The sequence below is a fragment of the Sminthopsis crassicaudata genome, chromosome 4 (genome assembly GCF_048593235.1).
Source record: "Sminthopsis crassicaudata isolate SCR6 chromosome 4, ASM4859323v1, whole genome shotgun sequence".
NCBI classification, from domain to species: domain Eukaryota; kingdom Metazoa; phylum Chordata; class Mammalia; order Dasyuromorphia; family Dasyuridae; genus Sminthopsis; species Sminthopsis crassicaudata.
The window spans coordinates 147,424,553-147,451,713 of NC_133620.1; the positions used below are offsets into that span (position 1 = coordinate 147,424,553).

Here is a 27,161-nt window from a genome sequence, read left to right on the forward strand (position 1 = left end):
CTGAAAACAACATCTAGAGACTTTAATATTTTAAAATAATTGCCTACCTTTTCCAGATTTATCACCTTTGCTCTGTGCACTTTCACTTTTGCCTTCTTTTCCATCTTTTCCACCTTTTTCTTCTTTTCCCTCTTTTCCATTTTTTCCACTTCTTTCTTCTCTTCCATTTTTCCCACTTTTTTCTTCTCTTCCATTTTTTCCTCCTTTCTCTTCTTTTCCATTTTTTCCACCTTTTTCTTCTTTCCCTTCTTTTCCACCTCTTTCATCTTTTCCATTTTTTCCATCCTTGGAATCTTTTCCATCTTTTGATTTCGAATCTGATAGTTTTTCAGAACTGCTCTCTTCAGTCAGTTTAAACTCCGGCAAAATTTCTTTCAAGAACTGCCAAATTTTGTTCAAATATTCTTGGCTTAAAAATAAATAAATCAACTTTAATATTTTTTTAAATAAAGCTTTTTTCTCTTCATATAAAGTATACTTGCTAGCAAAGTCAGTCTTACAAATGTTATTGTTTCAAGTATCGTTGTAGCTGTTTAATATTTATTGAATCCTTATTTTTATATTAGCACTCAGAATGAAAAAGAAAGTATTTTAAGTAGGTTTTTTGAAATAACATATTCATCAATTTTAATAATTATTAATTTCATAATGATTCTCAAGATGCCAACTCATATATCATTAAGCTAATCAGATTAGCTATCATGTTATATTATTTCATAGCCAAGAAGTCAATAAACATTTATTAATTGTTTACTATGTGCCAAGTATTATGCAAAGCATTGGAGTTTCAGTGAAATATGAAACACAGTCCCTGCCTTCAAGGAGTTCACAATTTATTATGCTTTGCAATAGGCCTAAATATAGTGGGAAAATTGACTGAAACTAATTGTTATTTAAAAAAAAATCTAGATAATGTTTACATACCCTGTATGTGTTTTAATCAAAAAAACCTATATGCAGTCAAACCATTGATTATATTTAAAATAACCAAATGATTTCCATTAAAGTGCTATTGATTTTTAAAAAGTCATTGGATTCAACTCTTTTGTCCCAGTGAAAATTCTATTGTTTTAATTGAGTCTTTTGAGGTGGAGGCCTAAAATACAGAGGCAATGATATGTACAAGTGACATTTGTGCTCAATACCTACCCTCAAAGACCAATCTACCAATAAGGGAAAGGAATGAGAGAGAAAATATGTTTCTCATTTGGAATTGATCACCAATAGCAACATCTCCACTCAGTCCATTCATTAAGTTTGCAATAGAGATGAGTAGAAGAGAAAATCCAAGTCTATATAACACAAATCTTTAAGAATTCAGTCTTTATAGGTGGATAGATGGTAGTAGTAAGAGTCATCAGTTTCAAAAGTAAAGAACTTTGGGCCCTACCTCATGTTACTATATAATATGCAGGTGTGTGTGTGTGTGTGTGTGTGTGTGTGTGTGTGTGTGTGTGTGCGTGTGCATGTATGTGTGTGTGTGTGTGTGTGTTATTGCAGGAATTCAGGGTTGGATTCAATATTAGGAAAACCATCAACATAACTGACAATATCAGTAAGAAAACCAAGAGTAATCATGATTACCTCAATAGATACTGAAAAAACTTTTGATAAAATACAATACCTATTCCTAATTAAAACATTAAAGAGCATAGGAAAAAGGAAGCATTTCTTAAAATGATAAGCAGTCTCTATCTAAAACCATCAGCAAGCACTTTCTATAATGGGGAAAATCTAGAAGCCTTCCCAATAAGATCAGGGATGAAGCAAGGATGACCATTATCATCACTATTATTTAATATAATACTAGAAAAGTAGCAATAAAAGAAGAAAAAGAAATTGAAGGAAACTTATCAATGTTTCAAGACCCCAATAGGTCTGACAGATAGATCATTCCTTGCTCTTCTAATTTGCTTATAGTGTTGCCTTTTACATCTGAATCATGCATCCAATGAGATCTTATCTTGGTATATGGATGTAAAGGTTGATCTATGCCTAGTTTATGTCCTATTGTTTTCAATCTTCCCAGCAGTTTTTGTTAAATAGTGAGTTCTAAAACCAAAAGCTGTAGTTTTAGAGTTTGTCAAACACTAGCTTACTTTTGTCATTGACTACTATGTCTTGTCTACCTAATTTATTCCAGTGATATAACTCTCTGCTTCTTAGCCAATACCAGATAGTTTTGATGGTAACTAATTTACAATATAGTTTGGTCTTGCTAGGCCACCTTCCTTTGTGTTTTTTTTTTCATTAATTCCCTTCACATAATTGACCTTTTGCTCTTCCAGATAAATTTTGTGTTATTCTTTTTTAGCTTGATAAAATTATTTTTGGTAAGTTTATTAGTATGGCATTGAATAAGTAAGCTAAGGGGCAGCAAGGTGGTGCAGTGGATAGAGTACCATCCCTGAAGTCAGGAGGATCTGAGTTCAAATCTGGTCTCAGACACAACACTTTCTAGCTGTGTGATCCTAGGCAAGTCACTTAACCCCAATAGGCTCAGGGGGGAAAAAAAGTTAATTTAGGTAGAATTGTCATTTTCATTATATTGACTTGGCCCACACACATGAGCAATTGATATTTTTCTAGTTGTTTAGATCTGACTTTATTTATATGAAAACTATTTCATATTTTGTGTTCATATAATTTCTGGGTATGTCTTGACAGGTAGATTCCTAAATATTTTATATTTGTTTACAGTTATTTTAATGGAATTTCTCTAATTCTTATTGCTGAGCTTTGTTAGTCATATAAAGAAATGCTAATTATTTATGTAGGTTTATCTTATATCCTGCAACTTTGATAAAGTTGATAGCTATTTCAAGTAGTTTTGTAATTGCTAATCTAGGGTTCTCAAAGTATATTATAATATCATATACAAATAGTAAATTTAGGCAAACAGGTTTAGATGATTTGGTCAAGGTCACACTGCTAGTAATTGCCTGAGGCCAGATTTCTAACTCCAGGCCCAATGCTCTAGCCACAGTGCCACTTAGCCAAAATTATCTTCTTAAACTACTGGCCATGTAAATTTCTTTAGACTCCTTCTTGTCTCAGAAATAAAATCCAAATTCTTAGGGGGAGAAACACATACCCATCCTATCTCAAGGTAAGGATCTGGGGAGAAAGCAAAAGTCCAGGATAAATTATATATGACTCTCCTGTTAATACAGGACTTGAGCAATACCAAATTAATATTCAAGATATCATCTATTACCATCTTTTACAATTTTACCACTTAACTCTTAAATCTTTACAATCCCACCTTGTATACCAAATAAAATCCTAAACCTGTCATTCTAGATCTTACACAATTTAGTCCAATCTACCATTTTAACCTCAGAATTACCACCCCCTGAATTAAGAAAAATGACAAAAGATGTGGGAACCAATCATTATATGGGCTTTGAAGAGGGAAAAAATATCAAGCTAATTCACATCTTATAAAGCTATTAAGTGGTTCAAATGTTCTAAAAATATATTATGAAGCACACTTTCCACAATGCATCTGACTGAGTAATCCTAGCTTATTGGTGGAAATTTCTATAGATGAGGGTTTCTTAAACTTTTTCTATTCATGACCCCTTTTTTTCTTGAGAAATGTTTATATTACCCCCAATTAAAATAGGTATTTAAAATAGGTATATACATTAAACATTTACTGCTAAAAATCATAATTTCATGACCCCTCACAATCAATTATGAGATCCCATATAGGGTTATAACCCATAGTTTAAATAGCTGAGCTATAGATGATATCACCCAGAAAACATAGAATATATCCTCTGATTTGGTAGGCATGCTCATTTCTTGAGAGAAAGAGATTCTCAAAAGAACAGATATTATCATTAAAATGTAATGGCCAATTTTAACTACTATTAATAAGATGGCTATTACAGGTACCTGCTTCTGGAAAATGAGATAGTGATATCTATCTTTACTTCTCTTGAGAATTTCAAATTGCTCAGAAATTGAAATTTTGCTCTGTGTATATTCAAAATATAGTCAGGGCTGGAGGTGGATATGAGTGTAAAGGGAACAAACATCACTACAAGTGTATTACAAAATAAAAAACACATAGAATGGGGACACACACCAAGCATGGAGAAAATTAAAATATAAGGAGAAATGGGAAAGAAATGGTGTATAAATCAATACTCTAGTCTGTGCCAAAGGCATAGAAAGAAACAGACTGGCTAAGCATGGGTATGGAAACAATGGAAAAAATATTTATATAGTATAGGTCTGGTCATGATGCCCTGGCTCCTGAGAGGAAAGAAAAAAAATATTGCTGCATACTGTATTGAGATGGGGGATGAAGGGAATGTTGACTAAGTGTAGTCCACTTACAAATGTGTTTTTTTGGTCTCTGTGTTGAAGCAAATTGAGTTTATTAAATGTGAAAATAAAACAAGGAAGTGCTTCTTTTATTAAATAATTACTATTGTCTTAGCTATTTAGCATTAGCATTTAGTAACTGTGTTATAATATATGAAATCAGAAACCTTTACATTAAATTTCTCAAGGAATTTTTATAAGTTCTTAAAATATTATACAGTCTTGGCTGATACATAGTAGATGTTTAACAAATGCTGGTTGACTGACTAGTTGACACTTTTCTCTAATTTTAGTCTTAAACCTTTTATTTCAAATTTCAAGAAAAGATAAGTTATTAACTTGATAAATTTACCGGACAGGAATGACCTCAGGTAACCATCCTGTGAGTGCATGAAGAACGGTGAATTCTCCTAATTCTCTTTGGTCAGCCATATGAATACTAGAAAAGAAAAGTCAACAAGTTTGTTCACATTATTAAAATATCAAAACTTGACAAGTTTTTTAGGAACAAGAAGTCACTATTAAATAATCCTATCCTAAATGTAATATGAAAATTGTATAATGTCCATATTAATTATAAGTTATAATTATATAAATATTATATTAAAATTTTGTAATATAAAATTTATAATATATTTATATATGTATAAAAGTATAAATTATTTAAATAAATTATAAGCTTCAGAGAGTCTCAATAATATACAATTTTGCCAATTAATACACTATTATGAAAATATCCAAATTATCATAAACCCTAAAAAACAGGGTGAGAAACTCACAAAATTTCAGGAAGAATGCCAGCTCCTTTATTTTTCTTCAGCAAAAAAAAAATTTAAAGTATAAAAAAGTGCTAAAGTTTCTTTTGGCATGATTTCAAATTAAAGAGTAACAATATTTTAAATAGATTTATTGTTGAGATGACTCTGAAATGCTCACAATAACTAAACTTTTACATGTATGGCAATAGTATTCAAATTTTACTGCTTTAAATTTTAAAACTTGATCTGGCTAAATCCGTTTCAGGAAATTGGAATATTAACTGAATATGAAAAAAATGAAATTATATAAATAAGAAGAACCACCATAAAGAAGTCATGTAGTCAGTAAGATGTGGGCTCAAGTACAATTCCTGACCCATACTGATTCTGTGACCTTTGAATAAATCAGTTAATCTCTCAATGTACTATGCAATATTCTTAAGTGTTTATGTTACAGAAATGCCAATCTGAATTAGTAGAGGCAGCTCCCTAAAATAACAAAATTACAACTCTATTCCCTATCAGTGAGAAACAAAATATGTTTTCTCCAAAAAAATTTTATGCATACCCAAAACATTACAAATTACTGGAAATATTAACAGGCTACTAAAAGACTTTTTATAAAACTTGCCAAACCTCACCTGAGTCTTCACCTCCTAAGTGGAATAAAAGGAACTTTATTTTTTTATGCTCAGAAAACACCTATATATTATTTTGACATACAAAAGTAACACATCAAAGTATCACTACAATTTTACAGGTCATTTATTTGATGATGAGTTAAGTCAACATGTGAATTATGGGATTCTAGAAGCTACAGACCAGAATGCTAAAGGTAGGAAATGAAGGATCATTCCCTAGAGCAATCAACTATCAGAATGTTATATTGTTATTGTTTGGCAACAAAAATTGAAATCAAAATCCTCAATGTGCTTCTCAAAAGGAAATGAAATACTTCTAAGGAGTTTGGTTTTACTTTTTTTTTTTTTTTTTTACATTTTTACTTTTTTTTTTTTTAACTTTACTTTGAAAATTTGTCTTAATAATTGTCCTTATGAAGTTCAGTTTCACATTAGGCCTCTAAAGCTATTATATATCATTTTTAGTCATTTCAGAAATAATTAAGTATTTATATGCCATTAAAACTGGATTAGGGGGGCCAGCTAGGTGGCATAGTGAATAGAGCCAGTGGAGCCCGGAATCAGTAGGACCAGAGTTCAAATCCAGCTTTAGATACTTGACACTTACCAGATACATGACCCTGAAAAAAATCACTTAACCACAATTGCCTTGCCCCCCCCAAAAAAAAAAACAATGTGAATTTTTGATTTGTTTTTTATGGAAATAATTAATAGCTTTCTTCTTCAACATACTCAATGTTTGTGAGCTTAATGATGCCTTTAGTTAATATCATTGGCCAAAGTTCAATGTCAAAATTTGTAGCTGGAAGTAATAACCTATTGTCTTCATCAAATGGTAAGGTATCATCAACTGTTATCTTTCTCCAACAACCCTAAAAATAAAAAGAAATTTTAAGCATTTAATGAAAATTTTAAAAGTCAGCATCTATGATAGAAGTACAACCAAGAATTTCTAATTATTTTAATCAGATATTTAATACTGGCAAAATTAATTACTAGACTTAGATTTTTAAAAGCTCTTTTATATTCATGATACAAAGAATATTATCATTAAAATGTAATGGCCAATTTTAACTACTATTAATAAAATGGCTATTACAGGTACCTGCATCTGGAAAATGAGATAGTGATATCTATCTTCACTTCTCTTGAGAATTTCAAATTGTTCAGAAATTGAAATTTTGCTCTGTGTATATTCAAAATATAGTCAGGGCTGGAGGTGGATGTGAGTGTAAAGGGAACAAACATCACTACAAGGGTATTACAAAATAAAAAAACACAAATTTTAAATGTCATTAATCCTTTTTGTCAATAAAAAAGACATTATTAGTTTGCAGTTTTATCTCATTCTACAATGATCAAATCTTTTCTGCTATGTTTGAAATTTTTAAAACAAAACAGAACCTTTGCTTTAAAAAATCAACTGTGTTCATTTACTTTAGGTAAATAGAGCGCAACCAAAACATTGTGCTACTAAATGATAAGTATAGGTATTATCTAAAGAGCCTAATAACTACTTTTGCTAATTTTAAAATTCAAATTTGATCAACTACATCTTTTTTTCTCATTCTGTTTTGGTTCAATGCCACTCTTATCATAAAATAAAGTTCAAATATTTGTGTTTCCTAAATTAGAGGCAGCATGACATAGCTGGATAGAACACTGAAGTAAATCCAGAAATATCAGGGTTTAAATCTCACCTCAAAACGTATTAAATTAACAAATTACAACCTCTCTGTGCCTCAGTTATCTCACATGTAAAATGAGGGGGTTGGACATGATAACTACTTAGTTCCTTTCCAGTTCCAAATCTATGATCTTACCAATATTTTTAAATTTATATCTAAACCCGTCTAACAACATTCAAGGGAGGATATAAGCGTTTTTATGATGACCTTAATTTTTTTGTAGGTAACTGTAGCAAGTGTTGAAATTATGCTTTAACTTATGAGTTAAGTGACAAATATGCTGGCACCAATCAATGTCAAGGTCAGAACCTGAACTAAAATCTCCTAATCACTGGATACAATGTTCTTTGCACTACTCTGCTGTAATTCATGCTGCATATATTATAATTCATTTATTGTGAGGTTATAATATAAAAAGAACTAAAGAAAATACTGTAGGGATACATAGAATAAAAAAAATACAGCTCCAAAAATTTATGATAAAGAGAGATAAATTTGGCACACAAATACAAAATAGTGCATGAAAAGCACATAAGAAGTGCTGTGATATATTTGTTGTCATTTGTCCTTGACTAGGGATGGCTCTGAATGCAGTGGGAGACTTTGGCTGTTTTAAACTAAAATCTTCAACAGGTCTCAGTTTGATTGGAGCTGCACTCATTCAGTGATTAAGGCCAGGTACTAATTGAAGCAAAGAATCTCCTCTTTCACTTAGGTCAAAAAAAAAAAAAAATCTAAATAAATAAGTAAATGAATGAATGAATGAATCTGGGAGGGGAAGACTCTCAGGGTTTCTGGCCAAAGCAGAAATGATTGCTATTTACATTCAATCTGAGCCTAATAGGACCCCAAAAAAAGGAGCAAATGGGGCTTGGCATTGGACCTACTGGTGGTCAATTAAAACCATATCCTTTTTGGTTTAAGGCCTGGTCCTTAAGAGAGAATTCTAGCCAGTACTATCACTGATCAGCAGCTTTTCATTAATGGAAGTAAGCCATAATAGATTTATCTTAAGCCACTTTTGGGGTACTAGCTATATCCAAACTAAAACAGTCAAAACAACTGCATTCACAGCACACTTGTAAGAATATAGAGGGATCATGTCATCTTATCTTCCCTTATTGGAGAAATATCAAAAGAAAACACATTATGAAAATGTCGCTGGGAAACTAAATTATTACAGAGACCCTATCAAAAAGAATTAAATCCTGAGGGAATTCAATATTTTAATACTTTAATTTAAAAATACTTAACCTTTTTATTTATCTGTTTCATGGACCTCTAGCATCAATGTGAATAATCCCTCCATGACATAAATCACAATGAATTCATGCCTTCTCATTCTGTTCAACTTTTATTCATATCTTATCACAAACTCCATAAGAGAATTTATTCAACACGTTTTCCTTTAGGTTTTTATTAAAAGTAACCATTTGGGCTATCCAACTGTTACTCCTCACTCTTACTATATAGCTAGCTGGCCTCTTTTTAAGCTATTTGTATCTTGTAAGATACTATGCTAAGCCTACTATATATGTCACCATTGATAGTAAATCTCATAACCCATTTACACTACCCAGAGACTACTTTCTTACATAATTTTACATATTTTTATAATATGTCATAATTTTATGTTGTTCCAAGAGTTGTTGTTATTGAGTATCATAAGATTAATATTTAAAAGACAGATTTCAGCTTCAAGGGGAAGCTTGGAGTTATCAAAAAGTATTGCATAATTTTTAAATGCAATCTAAACTTACCTTCACTCTATTTAATGATGGCTCCAGGAAATTGTCTATCCATGGTGTTTATCCAAGATATATGTACTGATGGCCCAACTTAATATTAATAGGCTGTCCACAATAAGAAATAGCAGATAGTTCCCTAATGAAGGGCTCCCTCCAGCAACAAAGGACAATCCCTCCCAATTATGCCAATAAAAAAGACCAAATGTTCAGCCTTGAATCTGTCCTCTACAGTCACAGAATAGATAACTTCTACTATACTATTTCCTTTTAATAACTTTTAAACATTAAAATAACTTTAGGAGACACTGGTCAAGTATGGCTTCCATTGAACCTCTATGCAAAGACTCATTCAGGGCAAATCCAAAAGGTGCTTGCCAGTCTAGACTTCAAGTATATCTACTTCTGCCACAGATACATAAAGAAAGTGTGGTGTGGTTGAGGGGAAAGAACTTCCATTCAGCTACTGACTCAGATACCACAGAAAAGAACAAGCATGAACTAAACACAAGGAACTAAAAGTAACTAGTAGGTGATAACAGTCCTGAACTTTGAGCAGAAGAATTTATAGATCTTAGGATAATAAATTTAGAACTGGAAAGAATTTTTCAACTCATCTAGCCCAACCCCTTTCATTTAGGGGGAAAACTAAAGCCTACAGAGGTTATGACTCATCCATGGGTACAAATATAAGTGTTAGAGGGATGGATTTGAACTCAGTCTTCCTGATTTCATATCCAACATAGAATCCATGATATCATGCTGCCTGGATTCAAATTTTGGCAAATCATTTTAGGCCTTTTAGTTTCTTCCTTTATAAAATGTGGATAATAATACCTAGAAGATATATCTCTCAGGATTTGTTGTGAAGCTCAAATGATATAATAGAGGTAAAGTGCAATGAAAATCAAAAAAACACTTGTTAACTGGAGAGACTTACATGAACTGATGCTGCGTGAAATGAGCAGAACCAGGAGATCATTATATATTTTGACAACAATACTATATGAGGATCAATTCTGATGAACATGGCTCTCCTTCAACAATGAGATGAACCAAATCAGTTCCAACAGAGCAGTAATGACTGGAACCAACTACACCCAGCAATAGAACTTGGGAGATGACTATGAACCACTACATAGAATTCCCAGTCCCTCTATTTTTGTCTGCCTGCATTTTTATTTCCTTCACAGGTTAATGGTACACTATTTCAAAGTCTGATTCTTTTTGTACAGCAAAATAACTGTATGGACATGTATACATATATTGTATTTAACTTATACTTTAACATATTTAACATGTATTGGTCAACCTGCCATCTGGGGAAGGAGTGGGAGGAAGGAGGAGAAAAGTTGGAACAAAAGGTTTGGCGATTGTCAATGCTGAAAAATCACCCAGGCATATCTTGTAAATAAAAAGCTACAATAATACTTGTTAAGTGTCACGTATTTTAATATTTAAGTGAGTATCTGATATTAAATGCTGGTCCCCCTATAACAATGCAGTTACAGTCTATCCTTGCCTGTTTATTGGGTGTGTCTTATACATGTCTTGGATATGTCCTCCAAAAAGTCCACCACACAGGGTCCAGCTAGAGACCTTCCTCAATTTCTCTTGATATTGTGAAGGGAATAGTAGAGTTTCTTCAGGCTCTTCACTTGTCACCTTTCATTCTTGCCACATAACCAATATAACTTCTTTTTCTATCACATAATTACTTAAAATCCCTTTTATTCTTATTTTTCTTCTATATACATATATGTGTATGTATGTGTGTACACGCATACACATACATTGTCTTCTTGTTAAAAAAAACTTTTAAGGTAGTGTTTTTTTTATAATAAGAAAACAGGTGCTTTTCTTAATTAAAAACAATAAACACAAAAACTGATAGTTCTCTAAAAATATACCTACTGAAAATTCCCTCAATTTGTTTGTAGGTTACAATATTTTTTTTCACAAATGGAAGCCTAGGCATATAGGTAGATAATTACTGATGTTCTGCCTACTACTTTTTAGTATTAATAAGGTCTAAAACTGCTTCCACACTTTTGGTATCTTTCCTTCCTTTAGATAACTTATATATATGACCCTCAATACCCTCAAAATAATATTCCTTTCATTATATATGTCCCTTATATAGACTTGGTCTTATCTATTTTCTCACTCTGATTTTTAGTGCTATTTTTCACTCTCTTATAGGAATTTTGATAAAGCATATTGTTTCCATTCCATTGTAAAGAAAAAATTATTAAAATGCTTCATGTTTTTTTCAATTTATATTACTTGTAGTGCTTGTTCCATTTAAATTCTTGAATGCACTTGGAATGATCTTACTTACTTGGGTTGGATAAAGCTTTCTACAAATTGGTTTTATCTTTTACTCCTCTCTGCATTGTGAAATGTTCTTGTGCATAAATATCCATTATCCTTCTCTGTAATATTATTAAACGTTTACATTCTTGCCTTCTATTGCTTTTGACAATCATCTCTCTCTATTCAGCAAATAAATGTTTGCTCTTTTGTTCTCCCTATTATAGCAATTGATTTGCCAAATGACTTTGTTTTAACTTCTGGATTAAATTATTTTAATTAACTTCTGGCCAAGATGGCAGCTTGGAGGCAGACAGCTGCTTGAACTCCGTGTTTTCTCTCAGGACTTATTTCATGACAAGCCTCAGAATAAATGCTTGACCAGAAAAGAAACCCACAAATAATCACCAAGAGAAGACATCCTTGAAATCCGCCAGAGAAGGTCTGTGTTTGCTCGGGGGAGAGTCAAACAGACTGGGCACAGACTGAGGGCAGGCAGGGAGAGCAAGGCAGGTAGCTCACACTGCAGACCAGAGGGGGAGAGGTACGATCTCTGCCTTTTATGTGAAAAGACTTTTACCCCAGTGTGGATGTTCTCTCTTGGCAGCAAGCCAGGAGCAGCAGAGAAAGTGTAAACACCTGAGGTGAAGAATAAAACCCTAGGAAAGCTAGCATCTCTCCAGCCGGCCACCCCCACCCCCACCTGGAGTGACTCAGCACATTCTTAGAGCCTCAGAGCGCAGATGCAGCACAGCCATCACTGTCTTGTTAGTGCCTCCCTACTGTCTCCCTCAGTCTGTAGAGGAAGCTCATTTACACCATCCAGCACTATCCCCCCCAGAAACAGACCAATTGTTTCTCTTGTTAATTTGTTATCTTCGATTCTAGCTCTGATAAAATGAACAAAAAATTTAAAAGGGCTCTAACCATTGACAGCTTCTGTATATAGAGAGAGCAAACTTCAAACCCTGAGGAGACTAAAGACAGACTGTCCTCAGAGGAATCCCCAAAGAGGGATATGAGCTGCTCCTCAATACAAAAGAATCTCATAGAGGAAATCCAAAAGGCTCTCAAAAGAGAGCTAGAAGAGAAATGGGAAAAGGAAAGGGAAGCTTGGAAAGAGAGCCTGGAGAAGTTATCCAGAGTGGATAAAGAGATCAAATCATTGAGAAACAAAATTAGTGAATTAGAAAAGGTAAACAACTCCAAGGAAAACAGGATCAGTGAGCTGGAAAAAGAAAACAGCTCTCTAAAAAATAAAATGGATAAAATGGAAAAAAATTCCATAGAAGATAAAAAGATATAAAAAAATTACAAAAAAATATAAAAAAAGAGAGTGAAGAAAACACATCATTGAAAATTAGAATGGAACAAAAAGAAATGAATGACTCAAGGAGAAACCAAGAAGTAGTCAAGCAAAACCAGAGAAAGGAAACAATTGAAAAGAATGTCAAGTACCTTATTAGAAAGACAACAGACCTGGAAAACAGATCCAGGAGAGACAATTTGAGAATAATCGGACTCCTTGAAAAATGTGAGGAAAAAAAGATCCTGGACACTATTTTCCAGGAAATTATCAAAAAGAGCTCCGCAGATGTTTTGGTAACAGAGGGTAAAATAGACATTGAAAAAATTCATCAATCACCTACTGAAAGGGACCCTAAAATCAAAACACCAAGAAATATAGTGACCAAGTTCAAGAACCATCAGACAAAGGAAAAAATATTGGAAGCTGCTAGAAAAAAGCAATTCAGATATGGAGGAGCCACAATAAAGATAACCCAGGAACTAGCAGTGTCTACATTAAAAGAACAAAGGGCCTGGAATATGATATTCCAAAAGGCTAAGGAGCTTGGTATGCAGCCAAGAATAACTTACCCAGCAAGAATGAGCATCGTTTTCCAGGGAAGAAGATGGACATTTAATGAAATAAATGAATTCCATCTATTTTTGATGAAAAAACCAGACCTACATAAAAGGTTTGATCTTCAAATACAGAACTCAAGAGATTTCTAAAAAGGTAAAAAGAAATCTTGAGAACTATACTTCTGCCAAAAAAATATGTAAAGAACATATGTACAATTTGTCTTAGAAACTAGAGGTGGAAAGGAAATTATACCATAAAAAAGTGTAAAGTCGTGGTACTACATCTCATGAAGAGGCAAAGGTAACCTATTATATCTGAGAGAAAGAAAGGAGGGAGATGAACATAGTGTGTATCAATAGACATATTCGATTTATGGTGAAACTTCTTCCACTTCATTGAAAAGTAAAGGGGAAGGAGTAAGCTAAGGGGAAGGGAATACAGAAATTTCGAGGAAAAGGGGTAAAATAAGGAGAGGAACTTTAAGGTGGGGGAGGGATCCTAAAAAGGGAGGGCTGTGAAAAGCAAGTGGTGTTCACAAGTTTAATACTGGGTAGGGGGCTAAGAGGGAAGGAAAGGGGAAAAGCATAAGCAGAGGTTAATAGGATGGCAAGCAATATAAAATTAGTCCTTCTAACCATAAATGTGAACGGGGCAAACTGCCTCATAAAGAGGAAGCAGTTAGCAGACTGGATTAAAAGTCAGAATCCTACTCTATGTTGTTTACAGGAAACACACCTGAAACAGGGTGAGACATTCAAACTAAAAGTAAAAGGGTGGAGCAGAATCTATTATGCTTCAGGCAAAACAAAAAAAGCAGGAGTAATCATCCTCATCTCAGATCAAGCAAAAATAAAAATTGATCTAATTAAAAGAGATAAGGAAGGGCATTATATCCTGCTAAAGGGCAGCATCAATAATGAAGCAGTATCAATATTAAACATATATGCACCAAGTGGTGCAGCATCTAAATTCTTAAAAGAGAAATTAAAACAGCTGCAAGAGGAAATAGACAGAAAAACTATAATAGTGGGAGATCTCAACCTTGCACTCTCAGAATTAGATAAATCAAACCACAAAATAAATAAGAAAGAAGTCAAAGAGGTAAATAGAATACTAGAAAAGTTTGATATGATAGATCTTTGGCAAAAGCTAAATGGAGACAGAAAGGAGTATACTTTCTTCTCAGCAGTTCATGGAACCTATACAAAAATTGATCATATACTAGGGCATAAAAACCTCAAAATCAAATGCAGTAAGGCAGAAATAGTAAATGCATCCTTTTCAGACCATAATGCAATCAAAATTACATTTAATAAAAAGCCAGGGGAAAATAGACCAAAAAATAATTGGAAACTAAATAATCTTATACTAAAGAATGATTGGGTAAAACAGCAAATCATAGACATAATTAATTACTTCACCCAAGAAAATGACAATAATGAGACATCATACCAAAATGTATGGGATACAGCCAAAGCAGTAATAAGGGGAAGTTTTATATATCTACAGGCCTACTTGCATAAAATAGAGAAAGAGAGGGCCAACGAATTGGGCTTACAACTAAAATTGCTAGAAAAGGAGCAAATTAAAAACCCCCAGACAAACACAAAACTTGAAATTCAAAAAATAAAAGGTGAGATTAATAAAATTGAAAGTAAAAAAACTATTGAATTAATTAATAAAACTAAGAGTTGGTTTTATGAAAAAACCAACAAAATAGAAAAACCCTTAGTAAACCTGATTAAAAAAAGGAAAGAGAAAAAGCAAATTGTTAGTCTTGAAAATGAAAAGGGTGAACTCACCACTAATGAAGAGGAAATTAAAACAATAGTTAGGAGCTACTTCGCTCAACTTTATGCCGATAAATTCGATAACTTAAATGAAATGGAAGAATACCTTCAAAAATATAGCTTGCCCAGATTAACAGAGGAAGAAGTAAATAGTCTAAATAGTCCCATCTCAGAAAAAGAAATAGAACAAGCTATTAACCAACTTCCTAAGAAAAAGTCCCCAGGACCAGATGGATTTACATGTGAATTCTTTTTTTTTTTTTTTTTTTTTTATTCATTTTTCCAAATTATCCCCTCCCTCCCTACACTCCTTCCCCCCGATGACAGGTAATCCCATACATTTTACATGTGTTACAATATAACCAATATACAATATATGTGTGTAAATACCATTTTCTTATTGCACACTAAGTATTAGCTTCCGAAGGTATAAGTAACCTGGGTAGATAGACAGTAGTGCTAACAATTTACATTCACTTCCCAGTGTTCCTTCTCTGGGTTTAGTTATTTCTGTCCATCATTGATCAACTGGAAGTGAGTTGGTTTTTCTTTATGTTGAAGATTTCCACTTCCATCAGAATACCTCTTCATAAAGCATTGAAGTGTACAGCGATCTTCTGGTTCTGTTCTTTTCACTCAGCATCAGTTGATGTAAGTCTCTCCAAGCCTCTCTGTATTCCTCCTGCTGGTCATTTCTTACAGAGCAATAATATTCCTACATGTGAATTCTACCAAACATTTAAAGAACAACTAACTCCAATGCTATGTAAACTATTTGAAAAAATAGGGATTGAAAGAGTCCTACCAAATTCCTTCTATGACACAGACATGGTACTGATACCTAAACCAGGTAGATCGAAAACTGAGAAAGAAAACTATACACCAATTTCCTTAATGAATATTGATGCTAAAATCTTAAATAAGATATTAGCAAATAGACTTCAGAAAATCATCCCCAGGATAATACACTATGACCAAGTGGGATTTATACCAGGAATGCAGGGCTGGTTTAATATTAGGAAAACTATTAGTATAAGTGACCATATTAATAATCAAATTAATAAAAACCATATGATCATCTCAATAGATGCAGAAAAAGCATTTGACAAAATCCAACATCCATTCCTACTAAAAATGCTTGAGAGTATAGGAATAAATGGACTATTCCTTAAAATAATAAGGAGCATATATTTAAAACCTTCAGTAAACATAATATGTAATGGCAATAAATTGAACCTTTCCCTATAAGATCAGGAGTGAAACGGTTGCCCACTATCACCATTATTTTTCAATATAGTACTAGAAACTCTAGCCTCTGCAATAAGAGCCGAGAAAGAGATTCAAGGAATTAGAGTATGAAAAGAGGAAATCAAATTATCACTTTTCACAGATGACATGATGGTATACTTAGAGAACCCCAGAGAGTGTACTAAAAAGCTATTAAAAATAATTCAGAATTTTAGCAAAGTTGCAGGATACAAAATAAATCGACATAAATCCTTAGCATTTTTATACATTACCAACACAATCCAAGAGCAAGGGATACAAAGAGAAATTCCATTCAAAATAACGGTCGATAGTATAAAATATTTGGGAATATATCTACCAAAGGAGAGTCAGGAATTATATGAGCAAAATTACAAAACACTTGCCACAAAAATAAAGTCAGATTTAAATAATTGGAAAGACATTGAGTGCTCTTGGATAGGCCTAGGGAATATAATTAAGATGACAATACTCCCTAAAGTAATCTATTTATTTAATGCTATGCCAATCAGACTCCCAAGAAACTATTTTAATAACCTATAAAAAATAACAACAGAATTCATATGGAACAACAAAAGGTCGAGAATTTCAAGGGAAGTAATGAAAAAACAAATTAAGTGAAGGTGGTCTAGCTGTACCTGATCTAGAACTGTATTATAAAGCAACAGTCACCAAAACCATTTGGTATTGGCTAAGAAATAGACTAGTTGATCAGTGGCATAGGTTAGGTTCACAGGGCAAGATAGTGAATAAAAATAGCAATCTAGTGTTTGACAAACCCAAAAATCCCAATTTTGGGATAAGAATTCATTATTTGACAAAAACTGCTGGGAAAACTGGAAATTAGTATGGCAGAAACTAGGTATGGATCCACATTTAACACCACATACTAAGATAAGATCAAAATGGGTCCAAGATTTAGGCATAAAGAACGAAATTATAAATAAATTGGAGGAACATGGGATGGTTTACCTCTCAGACTTGTGGAGGAGGAAGGAGTTTGTGTCCAAGGGAGAACTAGAGACCATTATTGATCACAAAATAGAAAATTTTGATTACACCAAATTAAAAAGTTTCTGCACAAACAAAACTAATGCAAACAAAATTAGAAGGGAAGTAACAAATTGGGAAAACATTTTTACAGTTAAAGGTTTTGATAAAGGCCTCATCTCCAAAATATACAGAGAATTCACTTTAATTTATAAGAAATCAAGCCATTCTCCAATTGATAAATGGTCAAAGGATATGAACAATTTTCAGATGATGAAATTAAAACTATTTCCCCTCATATGAAAGAGTGTTCCAAATCACTATTGATCAGAGAAATGCAAATTAAGACAACTCTGAGATATCATTACACACCTGTCAGATTGGCTAAGATGACAGGAACAAATAACGATGAATGTTGGAGGGGCTGTGGGAAAACTGGGACACTGATGCATTGTTGGTGGAGTTGTGAAAGAATCCAAGCACTCTGGAGAGCAATTTGGAACTATGCCCAAAAAGTTATCAAACTGTGCATACCCTCTGACCCAGCCATACTACTACTGGGCTTATATCCCAAGGAAATACTAAAGAAGGGAAAGGGACCTGTATGTGCCAAAATGTTTGTGGCAGCCCTTTTCATAGTGGCTAGAAGCTGGAAGATGAATGGATGTCCATCAATTGGAGAATGGTTGGCTAAATTATGGTATATGAATGTTATGGAATATTATTGTTCTGTAAGAAATGACCAACAGGAGAAATACAGAGAGGCTTGGAGAGACTTACATTAACTGATGCTAAGTGAAACAAGCAGAACCAGAAGATCATTATACACTTCAACAATGATACTGTACGAGGATGTATTCTGATGGAAGTGAATATCTTCAACATAGAGAAGAGCTAATCCAATTCCAATTGATTAATGATGGACAGAATCAGCTACATCCAGAAAAGGAACACTGGGAAATGAGTGTAAACTGTTATTTTTACCTTCTGAATCCAATTCTTCCTGTGCAACAAGAAATTCGGTTCTACACACATATATTGTATCTAGAATATATTGTGATATATTTAACATGTATAAGACTGCCTGCCATCTGGGGGAGGGGGTTGGGGGAGGAAGGGAAAAAATCTGAACAGAAGTAAGTGCAAGGGATAATGTTGTAAAAAATTACCCATGCATATGTACTGTCAAAAAAAAGTTATAATTATAAAATAAAATAATAATTAAATAAACAAAAAAAAGAAAAGAAATGGAAGAATACCTTCAAAAATATAGCTTGCCCAGATTAACAGAGGAAGAAGTAAGTAGTCTAAGTAGTCCCATCTCAGAAAAAGAAATAGCACAAGCTATTAACCCACTCCCTAAGAAAAAATCCCCAGGACCAGATGGATTTACATGTAAATTCTACCAAACCTTTAAAGAACAGCTAACTCCAATGCTATATAAACTATTTGAAAAAATAGGGATTGAAGGAGTCCTACCAAATTCCTTCTATGACACAGACATGGTACTGATACCTAAACCAGGTAGATCGAAAACTGAGAAAGAAAACTATACACCAATTTCCTTAATGAATATTGATGCTAAAATCTTAAATAAGATATTAGCAAAAAGACTTCAGAAAATCATCCTCAGGATAATACACTATGATCAAGTAGGATTTATACCAGGACTGCAAGGCTGGTTTAATATTAGGAAAACTATTAGTATAATTGACCATATTAATAATCAAATTAATAAAAACCATATGATCATCTCAATAGATGCAGAAAAAGCATTTGATAAAATCCAACATCCATTCCTACTAAAAACGCTTGAGAGTATAGGAATAAATGGACTATTCCTTAAAATAACAAGAAGCATATATTTAAAATTGTCAGTAAACATCATATGTAATGGCAATAAACTGGAACCTTTCCATGTAAGATCAGGAGTGAAAAAGGTTGCCTACTATCACCATTATTTTTCAATATAGTACTAGAAACTCTAGCCTCTGCAATAAGAGCCGAGAAAGAGATTCAAGGAATTAGAGTAGGAAAAGAGGAAATCAAACTGTCACTCTTTGCAGATGACAGGATAGTATACTTAGAGAACCCCAAAGACTCTGCTAAAAAGCTATTAGAAATAATTCAGAATTTTAGCAAAGTTGCAGGATACAAAATAAATCCACATAAATCCTCAGCATTTTTATACATTACCAACACAATCCAACAGCAAGGGATACAAAGAGAAATTCCATTCAAAATAACGGTCGATAGTATAAAATATTTGGGAATATATCTACCAAAGGAGAGTCAGGAATTATATGAGCAAAATTACAAAACACTTGCCACAAAAATAAAGTCAGATTTAAATAATTGGAAAGACATTGAGTGCTCTTGGATAGGCTTAGGGAATATAATTAAGATGACAATACTCCCTAAAGTAATCTATTTATTTAGTGCTATGCCAATCAGACTCCCAAGAAACTATTTTAATGACTTAGAAAAAATAACAACAGAATTCATATGGAACAACAAAAGGTGGAGAATTTCAAGGGAAGTAATGAAAAAAAAAATTAAGTGAAGGTGGTCTAGCTGTACCTGATCTAGAACTATATTATAAAGCAACAGTCACCAAAACCATTTGGTATTGGCTAAGAAATAGACTAGTTGATCAGTGGCATAGGTTAGGCTCACAGGACAAGATAGTGAATAAAAATAGCAATCTAGTGTTTGACAAACCCAAAAATCCCAATTTTGGGATAAGAATTCATTATTTGACAAAAACTGCTGGGAAAACTGGAAATTAATATGGCAGAAACTAGGTATGGATCCACATTTAACACCACATACTAAGATAAGATCAAAATGGGTCCAAGATTTAGGCATAAAGAACGAGATCATAAATAAATTGGAGGAACATAGGATAGTTTACCTCTCAGACTTGTGGAGGAGGAAGGAATTTGTGTCCAAAGGAGAGCTAGAAATCATTATTGATCACAAAATAGAAAATTTTGATTACATCAAATTAAAGACTTTCTGCACAAACTAAAGTAATGCAAACAAGATTAGAAGGGAAGTAACAAATTGGGAAAACATTTTTATAGTTAAAGGTTCTAATAAAGGCCTCATCTCCAAAATATACAGAGAATTGACTTTAATTTATAAGAAATCAAGCCATTCCTAAGAAATAGACCGGTAGATCAGTGGAACAGATTAGATACAAAGGACAAAAAAGGGTACATCTATAGCAATCTAATCTTTGACAAACCCAAAGATTCCAACATTAGGGATAAAAATTCATTATTCGGAAAAAACTGTTGGGAAAACTGGAAATTAGTATGGCAGAAATTAGATATGGATCCACACTTAACACCATATACCAAGATAAGATCAAAATGGATCCATGATTTAGGCATAAAGAGGGAGATAATAAATAGATTAGAGGAACAGAGGATAATCTACCTCTCAGACTTGTGGAGGAGGAAGGAATTTATGACCAGAGGAGAACTAGAGATCATTATTGATCACAAAATAGAAGATTTTGATTACATCAAACTAAAAAGTTTCTGTACAAATAATACTAATGCAAACAAGATTAGAAGGGAAGTAACAAATTGGGAAAATATTTTTAAAAGCAAAGGTTCTGACAAAGGTCTCATTTCCAAAATATATAGAGAACTGACCATAATTTATAAGAAACCGAACCATTCTCCAATTAATAAATGGTCAAAGAATATGAACAGACAATTCTCAGAGGAAGAAATTGAAACTATATCCACTCACATGAAAGAGTGTTCCAAATCACTACTGATCAGAGAAATGCAAATTAAGACCACTCTGAGATACCACTACACACCTGTCAGATTGGCTAAGATGACAGGAACAAATAATGATAAATGTTGGAGGGGATGTGGGGAAATTGGGACACTAATACATTGCTGGTGGAGTTGCGAAAGAATCCAGCCATTCTGGAGAGCAATCTGGAATTATGCCCAAAAAGTTATCAAACTGTGCATACCCTTTGACCCAGCAGCGCTACTACTGGGATTATATCCCAAAGAAATACTAAAGAGCGGAAAGAGACATATATGTGCCAAAATGTTTGTGGCAGCTCTTTTTGTTGTAGCTAGAAACTGGAAGATGAATGGATGTCCATCAGTTGGAGAATGGTTGGGTAAATTGTGGTATATGAAGGTTATGGAATATTATTGCTCTGTAAGAAATGACCAGCAGGAGGAATACAGAGAGGCCTGGAGAGACTTAAATCAACTGATGCTGAGTGAAATGAGCAGAACCAGAAGATCACTGTACACTTCAACAACAATACTGTATGAGGATGTATTCTGATGGAAGTGGAAATCTTCAACATAAAGAAGATCCAACTCACTTCCAGTTGATCAATGATGGACAGAGGTAGCTACACCCAGAGAAGAAACACTGGGAAGTGAATGTAAATTGTTAGCACTAATATCTGTCTGCCCAGGTTGCATGTACCTTCGGATTCTAATGTTTATTGTGCAACAAGAAAATGATATTCACACACATGTATTGTACCTAGACTATATTGTAACACATGTAGAATGTATGGGATTGCCTGTCATCGGGGGGAGGGAATAGAGGGAGGGGGGGTAATTTGGAAAAATGAATACAAGGGATAATATTATAAAAAATATATATATATATAATAAAAAAAATTTAAAAAAAATAAAAAAAAAGAAATCAAGCCATTCTCCAATTGAAAAATTGTCAAAGGATATGAACAGATAATTTTCAGATGATGAAATTAAAACTATTTCCACTGATATGAAAGTGTTCCAAATCAGTATTGATCAAAGAAATGCAAATTAAGACAACTCTGAGATACCACTACACACCTGTCAGATTGGCTAAGATGACAGGAACAAATCATGATGAATGTTGGAGGGGCTGGGACACTGATGCATTGTTGGTGGAGTTGTGAAAGAATCCAACCATTCTGGAGAGCAATCTGGAATTATGCTCAAAAAGTTATCAAAATGTGCATACCCTTTGACCCAGCAGTGCTACTACTGGGCTTATATCCCAAGGAAATACTAAAGAAGGGAAAGGGACCTGTATGTGCCAAAATGTTTGCGGCAGCCCTTTTTTGTAATGGCTAGAAATTGGAAAATGAATAGATGTCTATCAATTGGAGAATGGTTGGGTAAATTATGGTATATGAATGTTATGGAATATTATTGTTCTATAAGAAATGACCAACAGGAGGAATACAGAGAGGCTTGGAGAGACTTACATCAACTGATGCTGAGTGAAACAAGCAGAACTAGAAGAACATTATACACTTCAACAATGATACTGTATGAGGATGTATTCTGATGGAAGTGGATTTCTTCAACATAGAGAAGAGCTAATCCAATTCCAACTGATTAATGATGGACAGAATCAGCTACACCCAGAAAAGGGAACACTGGGAAATGATTGTAAACTGTGAGTATTTTTTTTGTTTGTTTTTCTTCCCAGATTATTTTTATCTTCTGAATACAATTCTTCCTTTGCAACAACAACAACACAATTCGGTTCTACATATATATATATTGTACCAAGCATATACTATAAGATATTTAATATGTATGGGAATGCCTGCCATCTAGGGGTGGGGGTGGAGGAAAGGAGGGGAAAAATTCGGAACAGAAGGGAGTACAAGAGATAATGTTGTAAAAAAAAAATTATCTATGCATATGTACTGTCAATAAAAATGTTAAAATTATAAAATTAATAAAAAAATTATTTTAATTAGTGTTGCCATCTCTGCTGCCTATTTTAAAATCTCTTAAATGTTATTTCATCTCATTTGTCTCATCTTTTTATGATCTTGAGATAAAAACAGTCCTGGGACAAATTATTATCCAGTTATTATTTTTCATGTTTTATTTTCTATCAAACAACTTTTTTTTTAATATTACACAGATACATAAAATAACTTTTAACAGTTAAATTTCATTATATAAATTTTTCTGTAAGCTCATTTCAAACATCTTCAGTATAACTCCAATAAAGTCAGAACAACAGAAATATGTACAACATGCTGCTCCCATCTTATTTTGTTTTTCTCTAATAGGTCTTTATATTTTGAAAGCTTTCAATTCCATGTAATTTACAGATTATAAATATATTTGGAATAATTCCAACCATTAAAATATTTATGACTTTATCACTATTATTAGATATTATTTTAAAGACATCATTAAAATTTAATCAAATGTAATTCATAAATATAATATGATAATACATAGTATCATTCATTTAAAATATACTAAGTAGATTCATAATCTTATCAGTGTGAATACTCCTTTAACCAGAGCATTTTACAAAACACCAATTTCTCATCTTATATAAATAAGAACTTCGGAAGGATACTGCCCAAATACCAATGTAGTATAATAAACACATTACATAGGCTTCACCTAAAAATCAAAATCACCCTCCTGTGCTTCAGGAAAAACAAATAACCTCACACCTTGGTTGGAATCCAAAGGGGGAGAAAGTTACAGGCTGTTACACACTGATGTCAGGGCTCCTTTCCTAGAGTCTATTCCTCCATTTTATATCTCATTAACAAGAAGTTGGGGCTCTAACCCTAGCAATTTTCACAACAGAGGCTAGAAGTCCTTCTGAGAGTTACTGCCATTTTAGGTAGTACACTGCCTAACTTCACCAAATCCAATAATATGTCACATCTCATACTTCAGCCCACTACAGCCATCAAATATCCAGACATGAACCAAAGCCAGGGTCTTATTTAGGACTAAGGTTTCATATACTAAGCCAAGCAGGAGATGAGTTCATAATACATGTGTGCTGCATTTTCAGGGCATGAAACTTCTCTAACTTCTACCACTACCATCATGAAGCAATGAAACTAGAACCAGAGCTCAAATGGGCCTCAAGGAAGAAGTTCACCAATCTAAATGTCCAAACCTATCACCTTGATGCTTCCAATCTCCTGATTTCATATCAATTTGGAAGGACATCTCCAATGGAGTATTCCAAGGACCTTTCTTTGGCTTTGTGTTGGATATCATTTTTTATTAATAATTTAGAAGGCATGTATGAATACAGTTTATATGAAAAAGATCCAGGAGTTTTAGTGGATTGCAAGCTAAACATCAGAAGTACTATATGGCCTCTAAAAAAATCTGTTTCTGCCTTGGACTATACTGAGAGGAGAAGAGCTTCCAAAAAAAGAAGTTTTTCCTTTGTATTGTTCTCTGAGGATTATACTTATTTGTATTATTCCCTGAGGATTATACTTATTCTGTTTTGGTCTCAGAAAATAGAACTTTGAACAGTGGTTAGAAATGCTCAAAAGGAAAATTTAGATTAAATATAAGGGAGAGAAAACTTCCTAACAATTATAACTATTCTAAAACAGAATGGGTTATCTATAAAAGTAGTAAGTTCCCCATCACTGGAAGTATTCAAGTGAGTGATTAATGACCACTTAATGGATATGTTGTATCGGAAATTCTTTTTCAGGTGTAAGTAGACATAGACAACCATTGATATGCTTTCCAACTATGAAATTCTGTGACTCTCCAGATGATTTCATCTATTCCCATTGGTTCAGTTTTCACCTACATAGATAAAAGGCAAAGGCACAGTGGGAAAAGTGCTAGATATTCTGTATTCATATATTTTGCCTTATAATAAGGGATTTTGTACAGTCCCTGTTAAACTTAAATCTATGATGCCCAACTGCAGTTTCCTCATCTGTAAAATGGTAATAATAACAACACCTCCTTGTGAAGTGATAAGGATTAAATGAGGACATACTTGTAAAGCATTTTGGAAACAACATGACTGAATAGAAAGAAAACCAGGGGAGAAAGCTTCTTCTAAGACCACCTCACCAGGCATGAAAAGCGACTAAACTCCTTAAACATACCCCCAAAGAATAATGAAGGAAAAAATGAGAAGAGAAACACAGAAAAGAAATAAAATCAAGGGAATGATCAAGGGAAGCTTCTAAAGCTTGTTCAGTCTGGTAGCCCCAGAGTCAAAACTAAACTAGATTGAATAAACTGTTTTCTCCCCTTAGAAACTCCATCCATTCCCTTCTGCCTGTCTTCCTGACCTTATTCTAGATCAGAGAAAGAAAAAAGGTTATGGTCCTTTCTTAAGTGATTCAATCTTCCATACTAAAGTGGCCTGAGTTCATCTGAGTGATGAGGAAGAGGGCCTAAATTCCAGACCTAGTCATAGGTCTAAACTAAGTTCATAGGCCTCCTCATTACTATGTCAGGACCTTAGAGCCCCATCAAAACTCTATTACTTAACCTGCTACCATGTCAGGGTAGAAAGGTCTGCAGAGAGGGAAAAACTACCCCTACTTTCATTTACACCACAGTGCCCAAAATTCTGGTAATTCCTATACAGCTGTTTCATCTTCACCCCTAGAGAAAAGCCCTTGCACCCTAATCTTCCACTATAAAATGTGGAAGCCAAGAGCTGAGGATTAACCCAAAGTTCCATCCTAAATACTATATCATCAAAATGGTGTTGAAATCACACTTGCTGAAATGTGTAGCCTGTTCTCTACCCCCTTCATGTTGTTTCTAATTCAAAGGAAAAAAAAGAGACAAAGGAAAAATTCTTCAATTGTTAAAACAGAAACAACACTATACCTAAAGAAAAGCTAACTCGAATTCTAAAATCAATAATATTCACTTTTTCAAAATAAATACAAAAAAGAACAGAAAATACTAAAAATAGTTTTAGTTCTAAAAATCACAAGCCTTGATAATGTGACCATATTGTTTGAAAACAAATTAACTCACTTCCAAGACAAACAAGACATGGCAGAATTTATAAAAAAAAAAAAAAAAATCACAACTAAATAGATCCCCATAAACAATGGGAAAGAATATCTAAAAGTGACAACTATAAATGACTAACAAAAATTGTGTGTGTTACCTTTTGCTAGAATTTAATATATAAATCTGTGGACAATTTGTAAAATTTTATCGGATAAATTGAAATAATAAAACTTAAGTTTGGAGATATTTTAATTTTAATGATTAACACAAAAGGGTAAAAAATAATAAAAAAAAAAGAAAAACACAGACACTCCAAAAGCAAATAAAAACAAAAATGAAGAATAAATAAAAAGAAAGAACTTAACAACCTCCCCAAACACTTAACATTTGGGGAAAATATCAATAATTTAAAAATGGATATACAACCTGTTTTGTTATTTTAAAAGATAAAATTGTTACATAAGATTAATATAAGTTCTATTCCTTTTATCAAGAATAATAAGAAAATAACAGAAAACAAATCAAATGTTTTGCTTATAACAATTATAACTAATGATTCCTGGTCTGAATTTTTCTTTTAAAATGATAAAATAAGGAAATAAATCTCATTCATATATTGTTTAAAGGAACAACTGATAACGGAAAAAGATAAAACTAAATTAAAATCGTGATTAAGAGTTTGTTCTACACTGGGAAATAAATGTGGATTACTTGCATTTTTGTTTTTCTTCCCAGGCTATTTTTACCTTTCTGAATCTGATTTTTCTTGTGCAACAAGAGAACTGTACAGATGTGTACACATATATTGTATTTAAGATATACTTTTGTTACGTCCTGTTGTCTCTCAATTGTAATCTTTCTCTGGGAAGAGGTTTCTTTTCTGTATAATCTTTTTCTCTGTGAGCAGGTTTCTTGGGAGGCTTCTAGAGCCTCCAGCCAGAGTGAAAGGTAGAATCTCGAATCCTCTTCTTCCTGAATCCTGTCTCTA

The 27,161-nt window shown here is 33.1% G+C and overlaps 1 protein-coding gene across 1 annotated transcript in view; it reads right to left on the bottom strand.

Moving 5' to 3' along the window:
- The window catches only part of ADGB (androglobin), a 259,554-nt gene that overhangs the window by 185,783 nt on the left and 46,610 nt on the right, over positions 1-27,161 (bottom strand). The window contains exons 6-8 of the mRNA XM_074264682.1: positions 6,470-6,609; positions 4,691-4,777; positions 48-409 (exon numbers count right to left, since the gene is read on the bottom strand). Of these exons, the coding sequence (XP_074120783.1) occupies positions 48-409; positions 4,691-4,777; positions 6,470-6,609 (589 nt within the window). The remainder of the gene's footprint in view (positions 1-47; positions 410-4,690; positions 4,778-6,469; positions 6,610-27,161) is intronic.